This window comes from Drosophila santomea, chromosome 3L, assembly GCF_016746245.2.
Source record: "Drosophila santomea strain STO CAGO 1482 chromosome 3L, Prin_Dsan_1.1, whole genome shotgun sequence".
Taxonomy (NCBI): Eukaryota; Metazoa; Arthropoda; class Insecta; order Diptera; family Drosophilidae; genus Drosophila; species Drosophila santomea.
Genome location: NC_053018.2, coordinates 15,435,938 through 15,457,009, shown reverse-complemented (window position 1 = coordinate 15,457,009; position 21,072 = coordinate 15,435,938). Strand labels below are relative to the sequence as shown.

General features: G+C 40.0%; 2 protein-coding genes across 2 annotated transcripts; one reads left to right on the top strand and one right to left on the bottom strand.

Moving 5' to 3' along the window:
• Positions 1–240: 240 nt before the first annotated feature.
• Positions 241–19,161, bottom strand: LOC120450566 (AF4/FMR2 family member lilli). The gene is made up of 6 exons (XM_039633676.2): positions 18,870–19,161; positions 17,802–17,869; positions 2,331–7,815; positions 2,135–2,263; positions 1,411–2,072; positions 241–1,293 (listed from the first exon to the last, which is right to left on the bottom strand). The coding sequence occupies exons 3-6, from the start codon at positions 7,804–7,806 to the stop codon at positions 1,078–1,080; spliced, it is 6,483 nt and encodes a 2,160-aa protein (XP_039489610.1). The 5' UTR covers positions 7,807–7,815; positions 17,802–17,869; positions 18,870–19,161; the 3' UTR covers positions 241–1,077.
• A 476-nt stretch (positions 19,162–19,637) lies between these two features.
• LOC120450567 lies at positions 19,638–20,874 on the top strand. The gene has a single exon (XM_039633678.2). It carries the CDS (start codon positions 19,772–19,774, stop codon positions 20,459–20,461), a length of 690 nt encoding a protein of 229 aa, XP_039489612.1. The 5' UTR covers positions 19,638–19,771; the 3' UTR covers positions 20,462–20,874.
• The last annotated feature ends 198 nt before the right edge of the window (positions 20,875–21,072 follow it).

Below are 21,072 nucleotides of genomic sequence, written 5' to 3'. Positions count from 1 at the left end.
ATTACCAATAAATAATTATTTTATCTGAAAATCATAGTGTATTTAATTCCTTATCTAAGATCTTACCTTTTCAGTCATCTTACCATTTAACCAATTTGTCTTATTCATATTATATCCCTTCTAGTTATAACCTTTAAAACAAATTTCAAAGAATCATAAATTAAGATTATTTAGTAAAAGTTTGCATCGGAATTTGTTTTAATGCAGGACGATAGTCAAAATTTTGAATTGAAAACCCGCTTTTAAATTGTCAAAATTTCACTTTGCATTTATTTTGTTTCTCATTATTAGTTTTTTTTTTTGTTAAATTTCTTCAGTTTTTTTGTGGTTTCTTTTTATAGTTGCACAAAACTTACACACGTACATTACATAGAAAATTACAAACCTATCTGAAAATTGATTTACATTGTAGTTGGATCATATTGTGTATACATATATTTTATATATTATGTTAATAATTTCATTTAAAAATACATAATACATAAATACGCCTTTGTTGCTTCTTTAATATTATTACAATAATTATTATTTAATTTCTACTTTAGCTAGTTTGTTTTGCTTTTTTAAAAACCATAGATTACACTTTATCCCTAGATATATCTGTAAGTATATATCAATTTATTAGCTGATTGGCTGGCATACATTTTCTGTTCGTTTCCTCTTCACATACTGCCTCGCATTATTTTGTTCTACTTTAATTGCATAATTGCAGCCAATCCCTAAAGATTCCAGATTTTCTCAATACTCTCGCTTTAAAATTTCCATTCATTTCCGTTTTCTTCGTTTTGAGTGTGTATAGCACCTTTGTATCACTTTGCATTAGCTCTAATTTAATTTCCTTTATAAAAGCCTTTATCTTCCAAAGACAAAGACGTGTGAGTAAAAACTAGTTACTAGCTAAAATATACATATGTATGTATAGTATATAGATCTATAATTATATTCGTACTAATAGTTTTTCCATATTTGTTTGCACTTTACACTCTATGTTCAGTTAGTACTATGCTCATCTGTTCATCATTATCTAAACTATATCTTTCTGGATCATGCCTTGTCCAATCGCTAAAGATATCTCGGTTAAAATTTCATTAAAATGGTCTTCACGCCCAACAAGTTCCGTACACTGTCGTTGTATTTGATGAGCACAACCTTCGAGGAGCTGAACATGTTCAGCTTTTCACCGGCGCACAACAGCTGCAGGCAGGTAGCTTTCTCCAGGAAATCGTCTATCTTGAACTCCCGGAGCAGGTGCTTCTGACTGCTGGCCAACGCATTGCTGTTGTTCGGACAGAGCTGAAAAGTGGATACGATTTTGTTAGAAACCGGCATTTACAGCGGAACATATGTTTAGAGTTTTAAATATCGCATAGATCGCAGCTTACAAATGTCGCACATCTAAGAAGCACATACCTTGTTGAGCAACGTATCCTTCGATTTAACTTTAAGTAAATTGCACAAGTCGTTGAGTAGTACCCATTTATCACTGCCCTCGTCTTTGAGCAAGTACAGTGGTGGCAAGGGCACATCGGCCTCTTCAAATTCAAAAATATCACCATTCAATTCACTATCCATTGTCTCGATGTCCGTCTGATCCTCGTCTAGCCTACTCATACTATTCGTATTCGCATTCGTTTCTGCTTCCGCTTCTGTTTCTGCTTCAGCATCCACTTCCTTCTTCACTTCATTCTTGACATTCACAACGCTTGTTACTAAATTATTTTCAACATTAGCATTCAGCTCCTCGTTGTTCTTATTGTTATTGCTATCCTCGTCGGTGCCTGGCTCCAATTTAACCATCGTTGTTGCCGTCGTCGTAGTCGCCGATCCAGTCTTTGTTGCACTCGTCTCCCCGTTCTGCTTGATCGTTGTTGTCACCCGGTGGTCCTGGTCCAAATCCTCGGGCTTCTGCTCCTCCTTTTTTGCTGGTAACAGGCCATTCATGTTGCTGGTTCTGCTACTGTTGCTCATCCTCTGCTGCTTGGCCTCCTTCCTTTCTCTACGTAGAGCTCTGCTCATATCACAAGCTGTATTCGGTACATTACTGAATATATCATAACCATACTCCTTAGCATCTGGAAGAGATAAATATATAGTAAAATAAAATTCTTGATATTCATTTCGTGTTTCCACTTACCAAATATCTCCCAAGGCCCATTGAATCGCATTGGCTTGATGTCAGCGGCGGCACTTTGTGCATCGCTGAGATGAGAGCTCAGAATGCCACGCATCAACTTGCTTGAAGCTAACATTAGCGGGGTTTGACCTGAAACAAGATTGGCACAAATTGGTACATTCCTTGCGCAATGAAAGGTAAAACATCCAGCACAAACCTGAGTACGTTGCCAGCAACGGATCGGCTCCATAGGAGAGCAACAGGCGCACCACCTCCTCGTGATCATTCTCGATGGCTCCGTGCAATGGCCTGATTCCAGATTGAGCCGCCTCCGAATGATTCGCTCCGTATTGGAGCAGAAGTCTGGCGATCTCCAGCCATCCCTGGGTGCACGCCTCGTGGAGGGGAGTGTAGCCGGCGTTATCCTTTTGGTCAGGGTTCATATTCATACGATCCAAGCAGTACACCACCACATCGATTAGCCCCTGGCGAGCGGCCTTGTGCATGGTGCTCTGGCCCACTCCCTTGTTGAGCACCCACTTCTGGATCTCACGACAGACATCCATCTCCGTTTTCACCTTTGGAGGCAAATGGGAACTGCCTGCGATGGTGCTATCCGTATCCTCCAATCGCTCATCCGCCGCACTCTGATTGTGTTCCAGCAGATGTTGTGTTATCTGACTGGAGGCTTGGTTCTGAGTCTGATTATGATTATGATTTTGGGCGTGGTTCTGAGTCTGGGTTGGAGCTGGTCTCTTCTTCTTACGTATGTAGTCAAATCCCGAGCTGCCTTTCCTACAACGATACTTTCTCTTATGCGGACACTGGGGAGCCGTGACGAACTTGTCCTCCATTAGAGATCTCCTGGCCAACTTGCTATCATTCGCGCTGGCAATGCTGTTCATTTGCACCAGGAACTCCTCGTACTTCTGGTAACTAATGGCATCCCCTTCATCTGCCTCCTGGACACACTCTGGCGGAGCCGAAGCTGGACGTTCCGGACCGACGAAAATCTCACGGATGATCTCCCTATGCTTTTGCAACTTGGTTTCTGTTCGGGTTTTGCTCTGCAACACTTTGGTGTCGAAAATGCTAAAGTGCCGCTTGCTGATGTCATCTAGGGACTGGTTTTCCGTGGTGTTATCCTGCTGGGGCTGCTCGTAAAGTGAAGTTGAGGCGGAAGTTTGTGAGGTTTCACTATGGATCTGGAGGTTGGTGGAAGCGGGAGCAGAGACTGAGATCTTCCTTTGAGTGCTGGCCGTACTGCCATTGGTTACCCTCAAGTGGAGGACATCGATTATGGACTTCGGCGTGAAATCCTGCTTACTGGCAGCTTTCGTCTTGGGTCTATTTCTCTTAAAGCAGGCCAGCTCCTGGCTGAGATCACGGCGCTCCAAGTCCGGTAGCGAGGAAGCCACTTTGTTCAGCTTATTAATCGAGATCAGGCTGTGTGGGATTTTTAAAGCCAACTTATAGCGATACTCCTCCAGGTACAGTTGCTGCTGCGGCGAGGTCTTGGGTGGCTTACCAGGACTATTTCCCATCTTGCTGCCCTTCAGCTTGGAGTTTCTACCATTCAGCGCTCCTAGATCAGAGTTTAAGCCACGTTTGTTTCGCAAACGGGTGACCATCATCTCCTTCTTGCTGTCCACCACTTTGCGGACATACTTCCTCTTAATTTTGGTGGTGGAGTTCCGGATGATCTTGTCATTGCGTAGAACCTTACTGTTGGCCAACTGGAGTTCGAGTTCTTTGCGATGTTTGGAGCGGGTCATGGTGTTCAGCTTGTGGGCAATGCGTTTCTTGAGTGTGTTTCCCGGACGTCTGCCTCCTCGCTTCTCCTTTTTCTTGTCCTGCTCCTCATCGTCGTCTTCTTCGGGCTCTTCCTCATCCTCCTCCTGATCCTCCTCCTCTTCGTCATTGTCATCTTGTTCTTCTTCGCTCTCCGAAGTGGTGCTCTCCTGGCTTTCCTGCTTGGAGTTATCTCCACCTTTGCTTTTGTTTAAGCTGGAGGTATCAATTGTCTTCTTTCTGATCTTGGCCAGGGAGGCGCTGTTGTTGGACTTGTTGCTTGGAGTCTTGGCCTCCTTTTTAACATCCTTTTTGGCGGAAGTGGCCTTTGTCTTGCTTTCCTCGCTGGAGGTTTGATTGCGACTAAGTCGCTGGCTCACTTTCTCCTGCTCCTCATCGCTGCTCTGCTGAATGCTGGCCGCTTCCGGAGACCTTTGCCTCGTTCTCCCCTTTCGCAGCAGAGGTTTCTTTTGCCGCGCCGTATTCCGCTTATGAAGCTCTGTGGTATCGCTCTCCGATGAGCTGCTTTGCCCATGTTTTGGTGCCAAGCGGGCGGCAATTCGCTGTTCCTGCTGCTGACGTTTCTTCTCCCTCTCCACTTTGCTGAGTTTCTTCTGGCCACTGCCATTGCCCAATGACGAAGAGATTCCGTTGGTAGTAGTGGTTAATTGAGTAGTGGCAGATTCGGCATCTCCTCCAGCAAGCGATGGTGCTGCCAAAGGTTGTCTCTTTAAAATGCGAGCAACCGGCAGATCATCTTCACTGAGCTCCAGTTTGATGCCGGTGTTGGCTGGTAATGCCGGTAATGCTGGTGGCACCACAACCTTGCTCATAAGTTGCTCAACGAGATTATTACATGTGCTGCCCCAGTCCATCAGGTTACCCAAACTGAGTTCATCTTCCACACCCAAATCGGTTGCTTTTGGTGGCGCTGGCGCTGGCTCTAGCTTAATTTGAATGTGATTGGTAACCTGGTTGGGTGGCGTCCTGGGCGGTGAAATTGTACTAGAAGCATTGGTTGTGGAGGACACAAGCACAGGCGGTGTAAATGTGAAGCCCTTCAGCTCGGCTTTAGTTCGAATGCGCGGTTCCATCTTGGGTACCAGATGGGCGGAAGTGGAGGATTCTGCACTCATGGATTGCATCTCTCTTTCCCGCTTGGCGGCCAGCGCCTGTTCATTCACAGCTATCACGGGCACGGGAGCAACTACAACCACTGAAGTGGGAGCCGCAATTATGGGTGCCTTGGAGACTAGAGATCCTGATGATTCCGCTTCCAATCTTGCTTGCTTCGCAGCGGCTTGATTGTACTCCTGCAGGTGCCGTTTCTTACCCAAATAGTTGGGATTACTGCTGTTGTGTGGGCTTGGCGAAGGTGTGGGCATTAGTTCCACTGTCGGCTTGTTTACCTGCACAATGCTCGTTTCTGGTGGTAGCTGCTGCTGTCGCTTGGCAAACGGATTTGTTTCCAACACACTGGGGCGCATCTGTTGCAGGGTTTTGATCACCAAAGCTGGTGCAGCCACTGCCGGAGGAACTGGAACCGTGGGTGGCACAGGAGCTGCCGGAATCGCCAGAGCTTGACGTATCACAGGTGTGGGCGCCGGACTCGTGGGCGCTCCGCCCCTCGTGGCAGCCGAGAAGTTGGGTGTAATATCGAACCTTGGCAGTCCCAAGCCTCCACCTCCGCCTCCGCCCAAGCTCCCTTGTGGCAGCTTGTAGTCCGTGCTGGGTCTCTGGTATTTGTACTCCGTGGAATCCGCCGTCTGCTTCACCGTGCGCATGGACAAATCCAGTGGCGAATGAATCGCTGGCGGCGGGGGCGGTGGAGCTGATGGAACTGATATTGCAGCGGGTGCTGCACTCTGTTGGATGACTCTACTTGGAGCTGGATGATTCCTGGAAGGCGGCTCCATGTTTAGCGTTTTCTTGATGATCTGCAGATTCAGTTCTTGTTCGCTGGCTGTATTTCGTTTCAACATATCGTTGATTAAAGCACGATAGTTGGGTTTTGTTACAGCTGGTGGCTTTTTGGCAGGATTGGGGTGACTCTGCGCTTGGTTCTGCGCCTGTGACTGACTGCCTGGCTGGTAGCAAATATCTGGTCCATGAGGATATACCTGCAGGGTGGAGAAGTTGGCATTGCTAGACGATGAGGATGATGAGGCGGGTTGCTGGCTGTTGGCGGGTGGTGGAGCCGGTTGGCTACTATGCGGAGGCATGCCGGGATTCAAGCCCGTTCCAGGACCAAAAATCGATCCTGGCGCTTCGGCCTGCGGTGGTCCTGGTGCTGGCGTGGGCGAAGCCACCGCTCCTGCCGCTGGCGAAGGCGTTCCCTGATGGTAGTAGCTTTGATAGGGCGCCGAGCTACCTGTTCCCACTCCACTAGCGTGCTGTTGCTGTATCAGCTTGCCATATTTGGTCGGATAGCCGTGAGGCGCCGGCACAGTGGCCATGGCTGGCGAGGAGTCCCGTTCCCTGCTCTCCACATTATAGGGATTGTGGTAAAGCGAGGATCTCGTGGGTTGCGGCAATCCTCCGGCAAGAGCGTGCTCCGGTTCCATTTTCACATAACTGGAGGTGGCAGTTTGAGGTACAGGTGGTGCTGCCTTGGAGCTCTTCACCGGCTGCTGATTGTAGTAACCAGTTCGCCCATAGGCGGCACCACTACCGGCTCCCGCACCTGCTGCTGCCACTCCACCTCTGGGATACTCCAAGCTGGGAGCCGGAGTTTCCCTAATGTACTTCTCAATCGCATTATGAACAGTGGTTTGGAACTTTTCCGTACTGAATGTCGGCATGGGAATATACAGGCTCTGGTGGTGCGATGTGGATGTGGGATTGGGCGTCGAATTGGGCGTGGCCCCGGCACTCCTCTGCTCCGGCGGCGTTTCGTAGTGAGGCGGACACTTGCGTCCATAATTCGGACTGGGTTGCTGGTGCTCGTTGCTCGGATTACTGGGATTGACCACATGTTCGAGTTCATAGTGGCGGACGGATGACGAGTTAGCAGCCGAGCTGCCGCTGGCGCTGGAGGTGGGTGGCGGTGGGTGTGGCTGTGGCTGCGAGGAGCTGGCTGGCGGTGCGTAGGTGAGCACCTTGGATGCGGCAGGTACAGTGGAGTACTTGATGTCCTCGCTGTAGTATCGCTGACTGTTTGGCAGGGGTCCCTGAATGGGTCTCGAACCCGTGACCGGGCCTCCTGGTTTCGCATAGGAATACCGGGATGGCTGCTGGTGATGCAACTGCTCATCCGGTGGCGGCCAGTAGGCGGTGCTACCCGTTGGATACAGGGCAGGATTTCCATGCTGTCGCAATCCGGGCGCCGGAGCTGGAGTCGTAACAGCTTGGCTCTTATAGCTCCAATTGGGATGCGGATCGGACATCTTCTTCACCGCCAAATTCTGATTTGAGGTGTAGTATTGCATGTGAGGATCGCTGCCACTCGTCCCAGCGGCGCCTGATCCTTGCGCCGACGGATGAGTAGGATGAGGAGGTGGTGGCAAGCCGGGCTGAGTGTTTCTGCTCATATAAATTGCTGACCGGGAGCGCTGATCCTCGGCCAAGGATGTGGGGTGATGTTGCGGATGGTGACTGACATAGCTGACGGAGGAGGAGGAGCTGCCCACCGATGTGGAGCTCGTGGGATGGTGATGCAGTTGCTGGTAGTGATGCGGATGCGGATGCTGCTGCTGGTGGATCTGCTGCGGTGGCTGATGCTGCTGATGTTGCTGCTGCTGCTGAGGTGGTGGTGGCGGCGGGTGATGCTGGTGGATCGGTTGCTGCGGGTGGTGCGGTTGCTGGTGATGTGGTGGCTGGTGATGTGGATGCGTTGGATGGTGCTGCATCGACGGATGCGGCTGATGATGTGTCTGATATTCGTGATGTCTGTTGGGTTCCATGGTGGTGGTCTGAAAAAGAATTGTATAAACTTATTAATTATTTGAAAATTCATATATACGGACATTAATTACCATATTTAAATTACTTATCGTTAAATTACCCAAAAAAACATTTAAAATATGAAGTATTTGTATTTATTTAGTTATAATGTGCTATAATAAACAACAAACTATAGTTTCAATATTTGTTTTGGGACATAACATACAAATATGTTACAAGTAAACAATTTGGCAACCATAATAATTTATTCATTGGAATAAGAGGATAATGGGATAAGCGATCACTAACACTTTATTTGGTTATTTGATTAGATAATTTTGTTTGCTTATCATATCGTTCTTTTGTGAATGAACATGATTAATTATCAGAAGATTTATACATGTACGTACATATGTAAATACATCAACGTTAAAAGGACATACTAAAGTATAAATTTTATCTTCTCGTGGCTTCAGCTCGTAATTTTCTAAAGTATTTATTGTGGCCATAAAACTTGAAGTCGCAAAACACTCATTCTAATATGCACAAGATTCCACAGAAAGATGATGAAATTGCTATAAACAAATAAACTTAAAAATTCTCGTTGCCTTTTACAATATAATTCGTGGGAGAAAGAGACGGATGGCGGGGCAAAACATGAGAGGAGAGTGGGTGCGAGGGAAACGCAAACAGTTCAACGACTTTCTAAAGAACGTGCACGAAAATAAACTGACTTTCCAATGAACCGAGCACAGCACAAAATGCCCCAAAATGATTCACTTATGGCGAAACTAAGAGAAATTGGACACAAATTTGGATTAACTCAAAAATGTTCTGCCATTAAAAAAGAAGAAGCTTTGTCTATTTAGGATTATACAGTTGTAAACGAGTTTAAAGTTTGAATTTGCAGCTTTAAATATATTCTAATATGTATAATTCTTAAAATAATTAACATTATTATGCTGAGTAATCTTTTTCAATTTGTTGTGTGTATAAATAGGAATTTAGAAAAAAGGGTAAGCAACACAGATTTCAAGTTATGAAGTTATAAAAGTGGAGCGGATAAGAAAAGTGTGTATTCTTCTTGCCGTTTCTTAGCTCGTGTTCAGCCCGGAATTTCGAATTTCAGGCATATGCCATAGCGATAAGACTGCCACTGTGGATCTGCAACTTGAGTTCATTTTCGGGTTTACTTTTTACTTTTTGGTGAGTATGCACTCAACACTTCACTTTCTAATCACCTTTCGTGTTATCAGTTCTTGGGGATTGCCAACGGACTGACCGACCCCAAAACTAAAACTACACTCACGTGTGGCCTGATTAACAAGTGTATAAACAAATAGTGCGATAATGACTAGAACGGGGCATTTGTACAAAGTTATGACAGAGATAAAAACATTAGCGAGAATAAGCGTACAGCAAGGCGAAATGCCGCAGCAATCACATCTAATATAAACAAAAAGAATAATAAAATAAAAGAATACAAATTGTTGAACGAGACATAGAAATCTTTTAGATTTGCGCACAAAAAGCTGACGGGCAACGTCAAAAGTTATTTCACGAAATACATTTTAGTTTCTGTATTGTGGGCGTGTTCGACATTGTTAATTGTCATTTTCTATATGTACATTAGACATACCTACCTACATACACACACATTTTTGTGTACATCTGTGTCTATTCGAGTTGTTAATTTGTTTAAAGCAACATAAACTACAGCTATAAATAACCGAATGGCAGGTTTAAACGATTTTCAAATGGTTCAGAGCAATTTCGTAATTTTTTTTTCACCGATAGCCCGCAGATTTTATTAATTTGTTAGCACACGAAAAGTAAAAGATTATCAAAGAAGTGATACATGTTATTCTAATGTTATTCTAGTAGTAAACTTATATGAACAATATCAACAATGAAAGGAAAAAAGTGGAACTGGCAGAATTCAAACTACCTCGACCGCCTTCGCAAACTCAAGGTCTAGAAAGTCGAACGAATTGGGGACAAGCAGAAGAAAGAGGGTACCATACCAATAAGATTCATGAATAAAAAGCATGCCAAACTGGCAAAAGGTAAGGAAAAAGCCTTATTTTATATTTCAATATCTAGAAACATAAGATACATATGTACATACATAAGATACATCGCCGCACTTTTAACTTTTTGCTGAGATTACAGAAGGCGAAAATAAAAGGGTTTTAAATCACTGATCTGTCTTTTTTGACAGTTTATCTTATAGATATCTAGAGATTATCTTCTTAAAAGCATAAAAATATAAAATAATACATTTCTTTTGAACTGCTATGCTTGTAATATTTCGAAACTCTTAGCAGATACAAAAAACTATCTATTCTTTACACACTTTCATTGGATATTTTACTTACAGCTAAGTTAATTTTATTAAATGTTCCTTTCGATTTCCTCAAGTGAATGAACTTGGTTTGCTCATTGAATAGTCGCTATCTAACCTAATCAATTACACTATTAAGCTTTCCCCTTCGTGTTTAGGCAAACATTTTATTCATTCGCATTTCAGTTATCTTTCCTCTCTCTGCTGATTATTTTCTTTTAGCTTTTGTTTTGAGTGCTTATTTGCAATTCAAAATGCAAACTTTTTGCTGTTTGAAAATGAATATATAATACAAAAAACTACAAAAAAATAGAGAAGAGCCAGTGAAAAATTTAGCGGCTTGGCCTTGGCTTAAAACAAACAAAAATGGCAACAACAATTCGAGTTTGTGCTGTTGGAGAGAGAAAGAGACAGTGGCAAAAACAAGGCAATACAACACAATAGCAAACATTTGCGCCCTGTTTGCTTTTTGGCGCTTTTTTAAAGCATTTTAATTTGGCATTTGTTGTTGAGTTGCCAGTTGCCCGTTGCCATTGGTATGGCAATTGGTATTTGTATTGGTTTCGTAGTGGTTTAAATGCTCGTTTTTATTATTGTTGTTGCCTACGCGGAGCGCTTTGTTTTATAATTTCACATTTCGCAAAAGTTCGTTGTGCTCTTACGTCGCCTTCTCTTTTTCTCGCTCACATTTAGCGCGTTTTTCATTTCACTTGAGTGGGGCATGTTTGCATTCGTGTATGTACGTATATGTACATATATAAACATTTGTATGTCTGCGCCTTTTGTTCAACTGTGTGCATTTGCCGCTCGGTGTATTTATATCATTTGCAATAACAAAATAAAAATGCGTCACAAATTTATTTGCACTTTTGCCGTCGGTTATTCGTATTATTCGTATCAGACCCTCACGAACGCTATATCATATATACATATATACAAATACGTACATATGTATATAGAAAGCATTATAGCCTTGACCTCTACAATCTACAAACTGTGGCCACGGGCTAACGTTCTCCCCGAAATTGTTATTTCTTTTTTGGCTTTGTTATATGTACATACATACATACTATACATTCGTATGTGCATGTGTGTATATTTAATTTATTTGGTTCTGCACGCCAACTTAATTGAAACTTTGTACCGGGCGTAAGTTTGCACTGGCAGAGCCACAAATCAGTTCAAAATGCTGTAAGAATTACCATATGCACGTTTTTGCTTAAATGCCTTTGCATTTATGTTTTGTAGTGTTATTTAAGCCAGTTTAACCTTTATTTCCGGAGTGTAAGATATTTGGTTGTATTTAAAAGAGTTATCAGATATATACTATGCATTTTTCCAGTTTTTTGGCCGCGATAACGATTTCCCAGAATTCAATCAACTCGATATTGTACTTATGCATGGAAAACAAATAGATTCATATCTTCCGTGTCATTAAATGTTTATAGAACGTTAAATCAAACCATAATCATGACAGTTTCGGTTTTACCTATCAAAATAGTTCTTGTATTTTAAATAGTTTTTTAATTTTGTTATAATTATAGCCCACAAATGATTGGAGATTCGTGACAGGTAAGGAATAGGTGAATAAATATTGCATTTTATATGTTGTGTGAATGCTAATAAAAGCCAAAGAAACTGCGATAAACATTTTTATTAGAAATAACCGAATGTCTAATACTGTAACCATTTTTAGTGTGGAAATACATACTAATCCAACAATCTAAGGTGTGATAGGCTGGCCATATGATCTCCTTGAAATTTATATTGATTTACTGCGAATTACTTAATTTGGAATTACCATTAGTTAACAGTATCTTTAATTGATTTCACAATGTTTCAACCTATTTTCTATTTACTTTTAAAGCTAATGCAATTCTAATACGGAAACTAGCAATCTATAATCCAGACTTTGTAAGTATTTCTCAGTTCCCCTTTATTTTCATGGGAATTCGTGGGAACTTTTGAATGAACAAATGGAATTTTTATAAAACAGTGAAATATGAGTATGAAATAAATCAAAACCTATGAATAACTGGAATTTAATTATCGAGGAATTCACAAACTTCATTGAAAATGCTAGTTAAGCAGATATAATTAAAACCCCGAAACGGTTCATTACTATTGATTTATAAACAAAACAGTGCACACCAAATACAGTAAAACCATAAAACGGATTTTACAGGCGTAGCTGAGAGTTTTTTCACACCGGGTGATCAACGTGAATACCGAAATGGATTTTCTTTGATTTGTATTTGCATATTGAGATGAGCAGTTGAGGTGTTGAGATACTTTTGTGTAAGCCGAAAGAGAATGAAAACGAGTGCCAAAAACTCGAGCAGATGATCGAAATAATTATGATAATGATGGCAGAACGAACCCATGATCGTTGAGATATTTTCTTCTCGCCATGCTGACTGCTATTGTTGTTGTTCTTGTTGTTTTTGTTGTTATTATTGTTTTTGCTGTTGTACGCCTTTGGGGGCCAACAACGCACAGATAAATTAGCGAGTGAATCGCTGTTGTATTCGTATCTGTATCTGTTTGTGTACTCTTTTGTTCGTGTGTTGTTTTTGTTGCTTTGTATCTGTGTCTTGAAGTGCGCTTGTTTGTATCTGTATCTAGAATTAATGTCACCGCCGCAAAAAATGTTGTAATACACATATAACGCTGCGCGCGACAAGGACGGAGCGACACAGTTGAGGCGCTGCTATCTCTGTCGCACACGGGCGGTTTGCATTAAGATGATGACAAAATCAAATAAACAGAAGCTAAGGAAACAACAACAGAACCAGCAAAGCAAAAACAAGAAATCAGCAAGCAAGCGGGACAATTTAAGATAACAACAATGTCAACGACTGCCGCCCTCTCTTTCGCACCCCCTCTCTTCGTCTCACCCACCTAATGTGCACACGTTTTTTTATATTATCGCGTTCTCTCTCACCCGCTCATCGAACAACAACAACAAGAGTAGTGACAAAAACAACAACCAGCAGTTGTCGCGCTTCCCTTGTTGTTTTTGCTAATTTCATTTCAATTTATTAGCATTTCATTTGCAGTTGTTGTTGCCTTTTCATTGCCGCAAGTTTCGTTTTATTTTGTTGTAGTACTTGGCATTTTTTTTTCCTGTTCATCGTTTCTGTAATTGTTTTATTGTTGTTGCTGCCACTTTTTCATTGCTTTTTGAAGTCAATTTGTCATACAATGATTTAATTGCCTGAAATTATGAGTTTGTGAAATACGTACAAGAAGAAGAGATATTGCGAAAAGCAAACTTTAACTTTAATGAAGAGATACAAAGTCAAAGGAGTGGGCAACAAGTTGAAATTGGAAAGGAAAGTTTGGCGAAAATAAGGCAGTTTAGACAACACAATGACAACACAAATAAAAGAGTCTAGCCAATTACATCATTTGTAAGAGATTTCAAAATAATGCGTAGAATAGCAAACAATATATAGTAGAATAGCAAAAAATATAACTCTATGTTACAAAAGTTGGGAATATACACATCGAAAAATGTTGAATTAACCTATAAATGTTTACAAACTGAAATATTTTCTGCTGCATTTCGAAAGAATTTATCATTAACTGCTTGAATACATAAATAAAGAATATTTAAACAAAAGTAAGACTGATGACTCAAAGTATGGTTTTAAATATATAAAAGTAAGTATAAATAAGTATGCATACTTATGAACATTTATGACTAATAAAACATACAAATGCAAAAACACACTTTTGAGTCATCAATGTTAAGGTTGCTGCTATAATTAGCATTTTTCTTAAATTAACAAAGCATATTGCATTGAACAAAGTATGTATGCACAAAATGTATTTATTTGCATTTATTATTTTTAAACAAATTTCGGTTTCTATATAGATTTGAAAACCAATTACATACACTTTTGCCTGTAACTTGCCATAAAATTGTTCATATTTCTTCAGTGAATCGTTAAAATTTCAACCCAATTTTCACACCTAGAAGCGTTCAAATTCTCTCAATTCCAATCGATTCAAATTATAAGTTAACAAACGCCGTTATATGAAATTAGATCACGCTAAACGAATGACACAAATTCCATTTGCATTGCATGCGTTCTGATTATTGTCATTGAAGTTACTTCAGTTCCGTTCTGCTTTCTACTTAATAAACTAATCAGGAAAATTATGAAATTGCATGGGAGAGCAACAGACGACGAAGAAAAATAATAAGATAGCGGGCTTTGCTAAGCTGACATATGAATGGATTTAGTTTGAGAAATTACTATGCTGATTCCATATAATTCATGCACTTAAGTGGCCATTTGATGCCCAATTTTACCAATTAGGGTAAAGTTAGCTAAGCCGATTAATCGTTTGGCCTATTTTACTTGATCCCACGAAAAGATATTATCATTCTTCTAAAATATATTCTAATTACATACATATATTTAATAATGGTATTATATACCTTTTCTTATTTTATTAATTAAGCCCCTGGTAAAATAAGCAAATTTATTCGCCATATATTTAATTTACTTAAAGGTTCATTTACCTCATACTTGTGTTTTTTTTTCGTATTTCATTCATTCGACTTTGTAAACCGAGTTTCCTAACTTTGAAATTCGTTTCACACTTCAACAGGTGTCAAATTGTAGAGAACACAATGTAATCCCAGTGAAATGAGAACAACAAGTTAAGTTTGACAAGCAATTTGAGACTCCAACAAAAAACGTGGCCAATTTGGATAACGAAAAACCCGAGTATAAAATATTTTCCCGTTGAGTCACTAAATCGTTTGTGAAATGATATTGCATACATTGCGAACGCAAATTTTCCTGGCTGGAAACTGAAAACTGAATATGACAGCGAAATGTAGAGAAGTTTAAGTGATTTTACGTATTTGTTTTCCAATTTTGTCCAGTCAGCAATTGAGTTGGTAGGTTGTTAGATATGTGTGCATGTATACACTACGCTCACTAAAAATAAACCGAGTAAACAAAAGCTGGCAAAAAGGGCAGACAAAGTAAATTTATAGTTGCTTTAACACAAAAAAGTACACAAAAAAAAAAATGAAAAAAGCGAAGGGAACTGTGGAAAAACATTTTTGAGGGGGAGGGGGAAGGTGCAGCCATGTGATAGGTGAAATGAAGCAGCAAATAGAAGGGGTTTCAACTTGAATTTATGAGCACTTTTCCATAGCGCCCACAAAGTTTCGGAGCAAAGTTCAAATTGATGGGAGTTTAAAGGCGAAAAAGTTCTTATCTCAGTAAATTTCGTTAAGCGGATGAAGGTAACCATAAAACATTCAGGGTCTTGGTGAAATTTTATTGACAAAGGCTCCGCGACTGAAGTTGATTTACATTCAAAACACGTTCGAGCTGCTTGGCATTTTTGAGCACACAAAACTAACTCACTTTGGTTCTATTTATAGCCCAATTGATTTAGAAATAATTGTAATTTAATCCGGAAAGTCGCGTTGGCAGAAATGTGATACCCTTATAAATTATAGGTATTTAATTTCGCACAATAATGAAATCGCTTGATAGCCTATCTGAAAGATAAGGTCGAAAGTGCCAAGATAGTTGACTTTTATTGGCCTGCTTTCAGTACTTAGAAGTAGATTTTGCTTCTTCAAATAAGCAGCAGCATACTTAAAAGATATTATTTACAATAACAAGATCGTTTAAATAATTTCCCATATTTAAAATCAACTAAGAAGCGTCAACACTTTTCCTTCATAACCACATTTCCTATCCGATCCGGTTAACTTCCACACGAGATACAACAAAAAAAAGCCAGCAGATATTTCTTCAAAGCTAACGTTATTCATCAGAGCCAACTTGCACACACACAATCAGACACACACACACACTATAATCTTGGCTTGTTCTGTTTTCGGTTTTCTCTGTTTGTTTCGAAACAAACCGGTTAAACGCTTTTTGCTTTTAGCAAAAAGCAGCAGCAACGAGGGAAAAGAACAGCACATAAAACAGAAACCGTTTAAGCGTACAATAGGCGTAGATAGCCGAGTTATAGGGGGGCTTGTGGGGGAGGGGGGAGGCGGCGGAAGATTGGGGGGCGGGTCACATTGACTACAACTAATTATCAACCCCAACGAATCGCGCACAGCTGTACAGTGCAATCAGTTCAAATCGCTCCATTCTCGGCCTCCCATTTCCATTCGAAACCTTTTATCATCTATCGAATACTGCTCGGCCAAACATTGTAAGCATTTTTATTGTTTTCTGTTTTTTTTTTTTTGAGTTGTTATCAGCGGTGGCAAACGGATTCGACCTATTTCGTTTCACAGATTAGCCCAAAATGAGGAAACATCTAAGCACTACAACAGAGCGTGATAAACAAAAGCAAAATCTTATCTATTTAAAGTCGTATATAATGTAATAGTGGTGTTTCAGGTAACAAACGTTTATACAATTGTATACCTAATTGAAAAGGATATTACGAAACTATAAATTCCACATAAAGCAAATAAAAAATAAAAATATTTTGCTTTATATTGTACCGAAAACTATTAGGAACTGGTTATCCCCAGTAATAATTCCTCTCTCATCATCTGATAAATTCACAAACTAGAACATAAGGCAATTCATGTTTTGTTTGCCAATTTCGGAGACAAAGCCCTGTTAAAGTCAGTAAGTTCAGATATAAACAAAAGTGTTAGATTACAGCATTTGAGCCAGCTTAGCTTTGAGTAATTCGACAGTTTTCCACTTTCTGTTTTGTTTGCTTTGGGTAATTAGTGAATCAGTTCTACTACATATTTCCCAGAGGGGAATACGAATAACGTATCGGTTTACAGGCTGATAACAAACTCGAACAGAGAAACGTGACTTGGAGCGGTCAGTAAGTGCACCAAAGTCAGGCTATGCCAAGTATTTGATCAAGCTATGCAAACATAGGCATTGGGAATGCACAATGCAACCGAGTTGCTAAAATATCACTCGGTAGAATGTTAAGGTCATTAAACATCTCAATGGTAAAACGTATAACGTGCACCTATGACAAGCAGTTAGTCATGAACATACATAATTCAAATAGCAGTTTACTTTGAAGTACATATGAATCTGCAAAAGTTTTTCACCCTTTCGAAATAGAGGGTCTACAAGACTTTCTTAAAATGGTAATATCTCTAGAAACTAATTGTTTATGTTCTTATAAACATTCTGTTTATTTTTTTAATCCATAAAAGGCCATTGTGCTGCAGTTTAATAAAAACCTTAAAAGTCATAAATAGCATATATTTATGTACATATGTATGTAATTTATTGTGATTTATCTTCGGGTGAATGAAAATGAAAAGAAATAATCGTGTTCATTGAGCATCGGCATTTACCGTTAATTAGATGGCGATAAGGCACAAAAACGCCGAAATTTTCGACGAGCGTGAGAAGCTTTAAAGAAGAGCTTCGCGAAAGAAGAATTAAGGAATGAATGAAAGAAAAAAATGAAAGACGAGAAGACTGAGCAGCTGTTATCAAGAAAGTAACTGTAAATAAGCCACCTGTAGACACTTCGCATGCTCCAAAAAAAAAAGCGAGACAACATGCCTTCCATCCCTTTTCTTTTTGTATACCTCTCATGCAAACGCTTTTATTTGATGGCCCCCACTTTAATTAAAGCACGCACTTTGAAGAAAAGCATCGAAATATGCAAATTTTCTTCACTTACCTTGAGATTGTGTCCAAATATTTAGTTTCTTTGTTGCTCCTCTTTGCTGTGGTCCTAAGTACCGTTTACTGTAATATATTTATTGTAAACTGGGCTGTAGTTGTTGTAATTCCTTGCAGCATTGCTTTTCACTTTACTTCACCAACACACAGAAACACACACATACACATATGCAGAGATAGAAATGGGGAGACGATACACGAACAAAATTTCTCGTGCAGCAACTTTTTCTCTCTTTGCTTTCTTTCTTTTGCTTTATCTTTTTTTATTTTGTGTAAACCAGTATTTTGTGCCTTCTTTCACTTGTATGCTTTATGATGTTGTTGTTGTTGTCGTTTTATTCAAGAAATTGTTGAATAACGGTTTCTGTTAGCCGCTATGCTTTCGTGTTTGTTGTTGTTGTCTTGAATTTCACTTTGCTTTCGCGTTTCACGCATTGCTGCTGCTTCTTCTTTCGTCGCCGTCGTGTTGCTCCTTTTTGTATTTTACATTTTTTTTAGCCGTGGGAAACCTGTCCAGCAGCCTTAAAGCCGCCGTTTTTGTTGCTTTTCATTTTTCGGCTAAACATTTTCATTGCTAAAAGAGCACTTGGGACTTTTATTATCATAACTTATTTAACGCGCTGTAGGTGTGCGTATTTATAAAGATAAAAGCAAGCAAACAGCGCAGCAAAATTCCAAATAAATAAAATTATTGTTGCTCAACGTTCATTGCCACACACACACACGGCCAGACACACACCAACACCAGCAGACAACGAGTCAGACACTCACACATGCATACACTTTTTTTGGGGCAGCGTTTTTTGTTGTTTCAAGGCAACTTTATTTCTTGACTCTTTTTTTATTTTCCTCCCCCGCAGGGAAACAAAGAAAATTTCACTTGTCTCGCACACTCACACTACGAAGCGCACACACAGACACTGTGCCTTTCCCAAAGGAAATAATATTTAAAACATTTATTGACACAATTACAAGGTTTTTGCTTCTTTCGCTCGACGTTGTTATTGTTGTTGTTGTGGTTGTTGCCGCTTGCTTGCTTTTTTTCTTGCTGTTGTTGTTGGCCTACTTTGTGTGTTGTTGCTGTATTTTTTCTCTCCTCTTTTTTTTGTTGCTCCAACTTCTCTCCTTTGCTTTGCTTGAAAAAATTTCACACGCGCCGTTTCTTTTTTTGTCTGTTCTCTTTACGTAAATTAGATTGCCATTTGAAGTTATCTTTCGGGGGATTGCACTTGGTATTAAGCTATATTATACATATATGTGTTGCACTACATTATATTTATAAACATTATGTGTATTCGTTTGAAATTTTAATTGTATTTTTATAAAAAGAAAATCAGACGAGACGAACGTATGAACAATGAATGACAAAAAATAACCTGGGTTTAATGGGCTAACATTTTGCGTTTAACAGCACGCTGAGTGCTGTGCGGTGAGCAGCTGATTCTGCAGTTTTCGGTTTTTTAATACCGAAATAATAATTGGTATATTTTGAGTCCGATTTGAAATTAGCTCAATATTTGTGATGCCCATCTAAATCTATTTAAATGTTACCTTTATAAATCATCGATATGACAACCAAATTTTGACCTTAAATAAACGTTTTAAAAATATAATAACAAATATTTTGTGGTCGCTAAACCTTTGGCACACTTTTATAAAACTATATATTATTTATTTTGTTCTGTTCTATGGTATTTGAGCTTTCCCACTTCTTTTTTAACAATATTATTTTTTTAATTATAAAGTTTAATTATACAGTAAAATATTTATAAGATATTTATTATTATATATTTTTTATGGTATTTTTGGTATATTTCAGCAATCGAGATTTGGTCACACTTTGCGTTCTTGAGGTGGCGGGACAATTGGCTTCTAGTTTCGTTTTCGATCGTTCGAAAGCAGAAATGTCAATGTAATCATTAATTTAAAGGCTAAGAAGTGCAAAACTGGGTGCGTGATCCATTCCAGATGAGCTCCGACGACGAGGACTCGCGCGTAGAGCGGAGATTCTGCGCCATCGGCAACCACACGCTGCGGAAGCCATTCCGCGAACTGAACAACAAGTATTTGGTGCACTTCGCCTGGCGGCTGAACAGCGAAATTCGTGTGGGCCAACTCATCTGCTGCAAGTGTTACACGCACCTGGTGCGACTATACCGGAAGAAGAACGACAATGCCAAACAGCATAAGATGGCCAGGGAGAATGCCGCCAGCGTTACGGACGTAAGCGGCAGTCAGTTTTCGCAACAAAGTGCCATTACGGGTGCCACAGCGGGCACCTATGCACAGGAATCCCACCACTCCAGCCAAAGTTCCGATTTCGGTGCATCATACAGTCAAGGTGTTGTGACAGCCGATGGAATACTGGGCTCCAGTGGAAACTCAAGTCACGAATCAGACAACGTGCCCACTACTAGCGCTGCAGCGATCAGGAAACGCCAGCTGGCGAGGACCAATTATACGGCGAAACCAACGCAGAGGAAAAGTTTGGCCTTGACTACGCCGGATAGTGATGACTACGACCCCAATTCCAATCTCAGTCTGAACGCCGTGAATGGCACTCGACTGCCTCACATTCAGCCGATTCCAAAGAGGCGCCCGACCGTCCTGGACCAGCCATTCATGGACATTTACTTGCAGGGAACCACTGGTGGTTAGCAGATTTTATTGATTAAGACTAGATGACAAGATATGTTGAAGTTTGTTTCTGAGATTCAGATAATTTGATATTTTTCTACCCTAGAATAATAGTTAACAATGTTTATTTGGCAGGAGCCACGCAAAGATAGCAGTTGAAAGATTTATTTTAAAGATCCGCAGGAGGTTAATAATTTGATGATTTTACGATGATTATTATATGAATGAAGTAAGCCATTTTGACATTTATTCGAAAGAAAGCACTGGAAGAGGTTTATGATTTGATAATATGAAGGAAAAGGCCATTAATATTTAATTGGCAATAGCGCATTTTTTAGTTTATAAGATAACGATGCCAATAATTTAATGATATTAAGCAATAAAACAACGGAATATTTGTATAAATAATGAATAAAATATAAATTAACCGATAATTTTATCACCGGGTTGAAAATGCTGGGAAGAAAGTACAAAGTTTATTAATCAGTTTCCTTAAAAAAAATTAAATTTTAAATCGCTGATAATGTTTTATTTTATATTCTGCAAATTCATGAATGTAATTATGATTATAAGTATCGGCAAATATCTGTTAATTCAGGTTTTAATTTTATTTAATATTAATATTTTTAATT

Coding starts and splice junctions, on each gene's coding strand:
- LOC120450566 (XM_039633676.2), bottom strand. CDS start 7,806: ATGGAACCCAACAGACATCACGAATATCAGACACATCATCAGCCGCAT. Junction 2,264..2,330: donor GTTGCTGGCAACGTACTCAG/GTTTGTGCTGGA, acceptor ATCTTGTTTCAG/GTCAAACCCCGCTAATGTTA. Junction 1,294..1,410: donor AGGATACGTTGCTCAACAAG/GTATGTGCTTCT, acceptor TCCACTTTTCAG/CTCTGTCCGAACAACAGCAA.
- LOC120450567 (XM_039633678.2), top strand. CDS start 19,772: ATGAGCTCCGACGACGAGGACTCGCGCGTAGAGCGGAGATTCTGCGCC.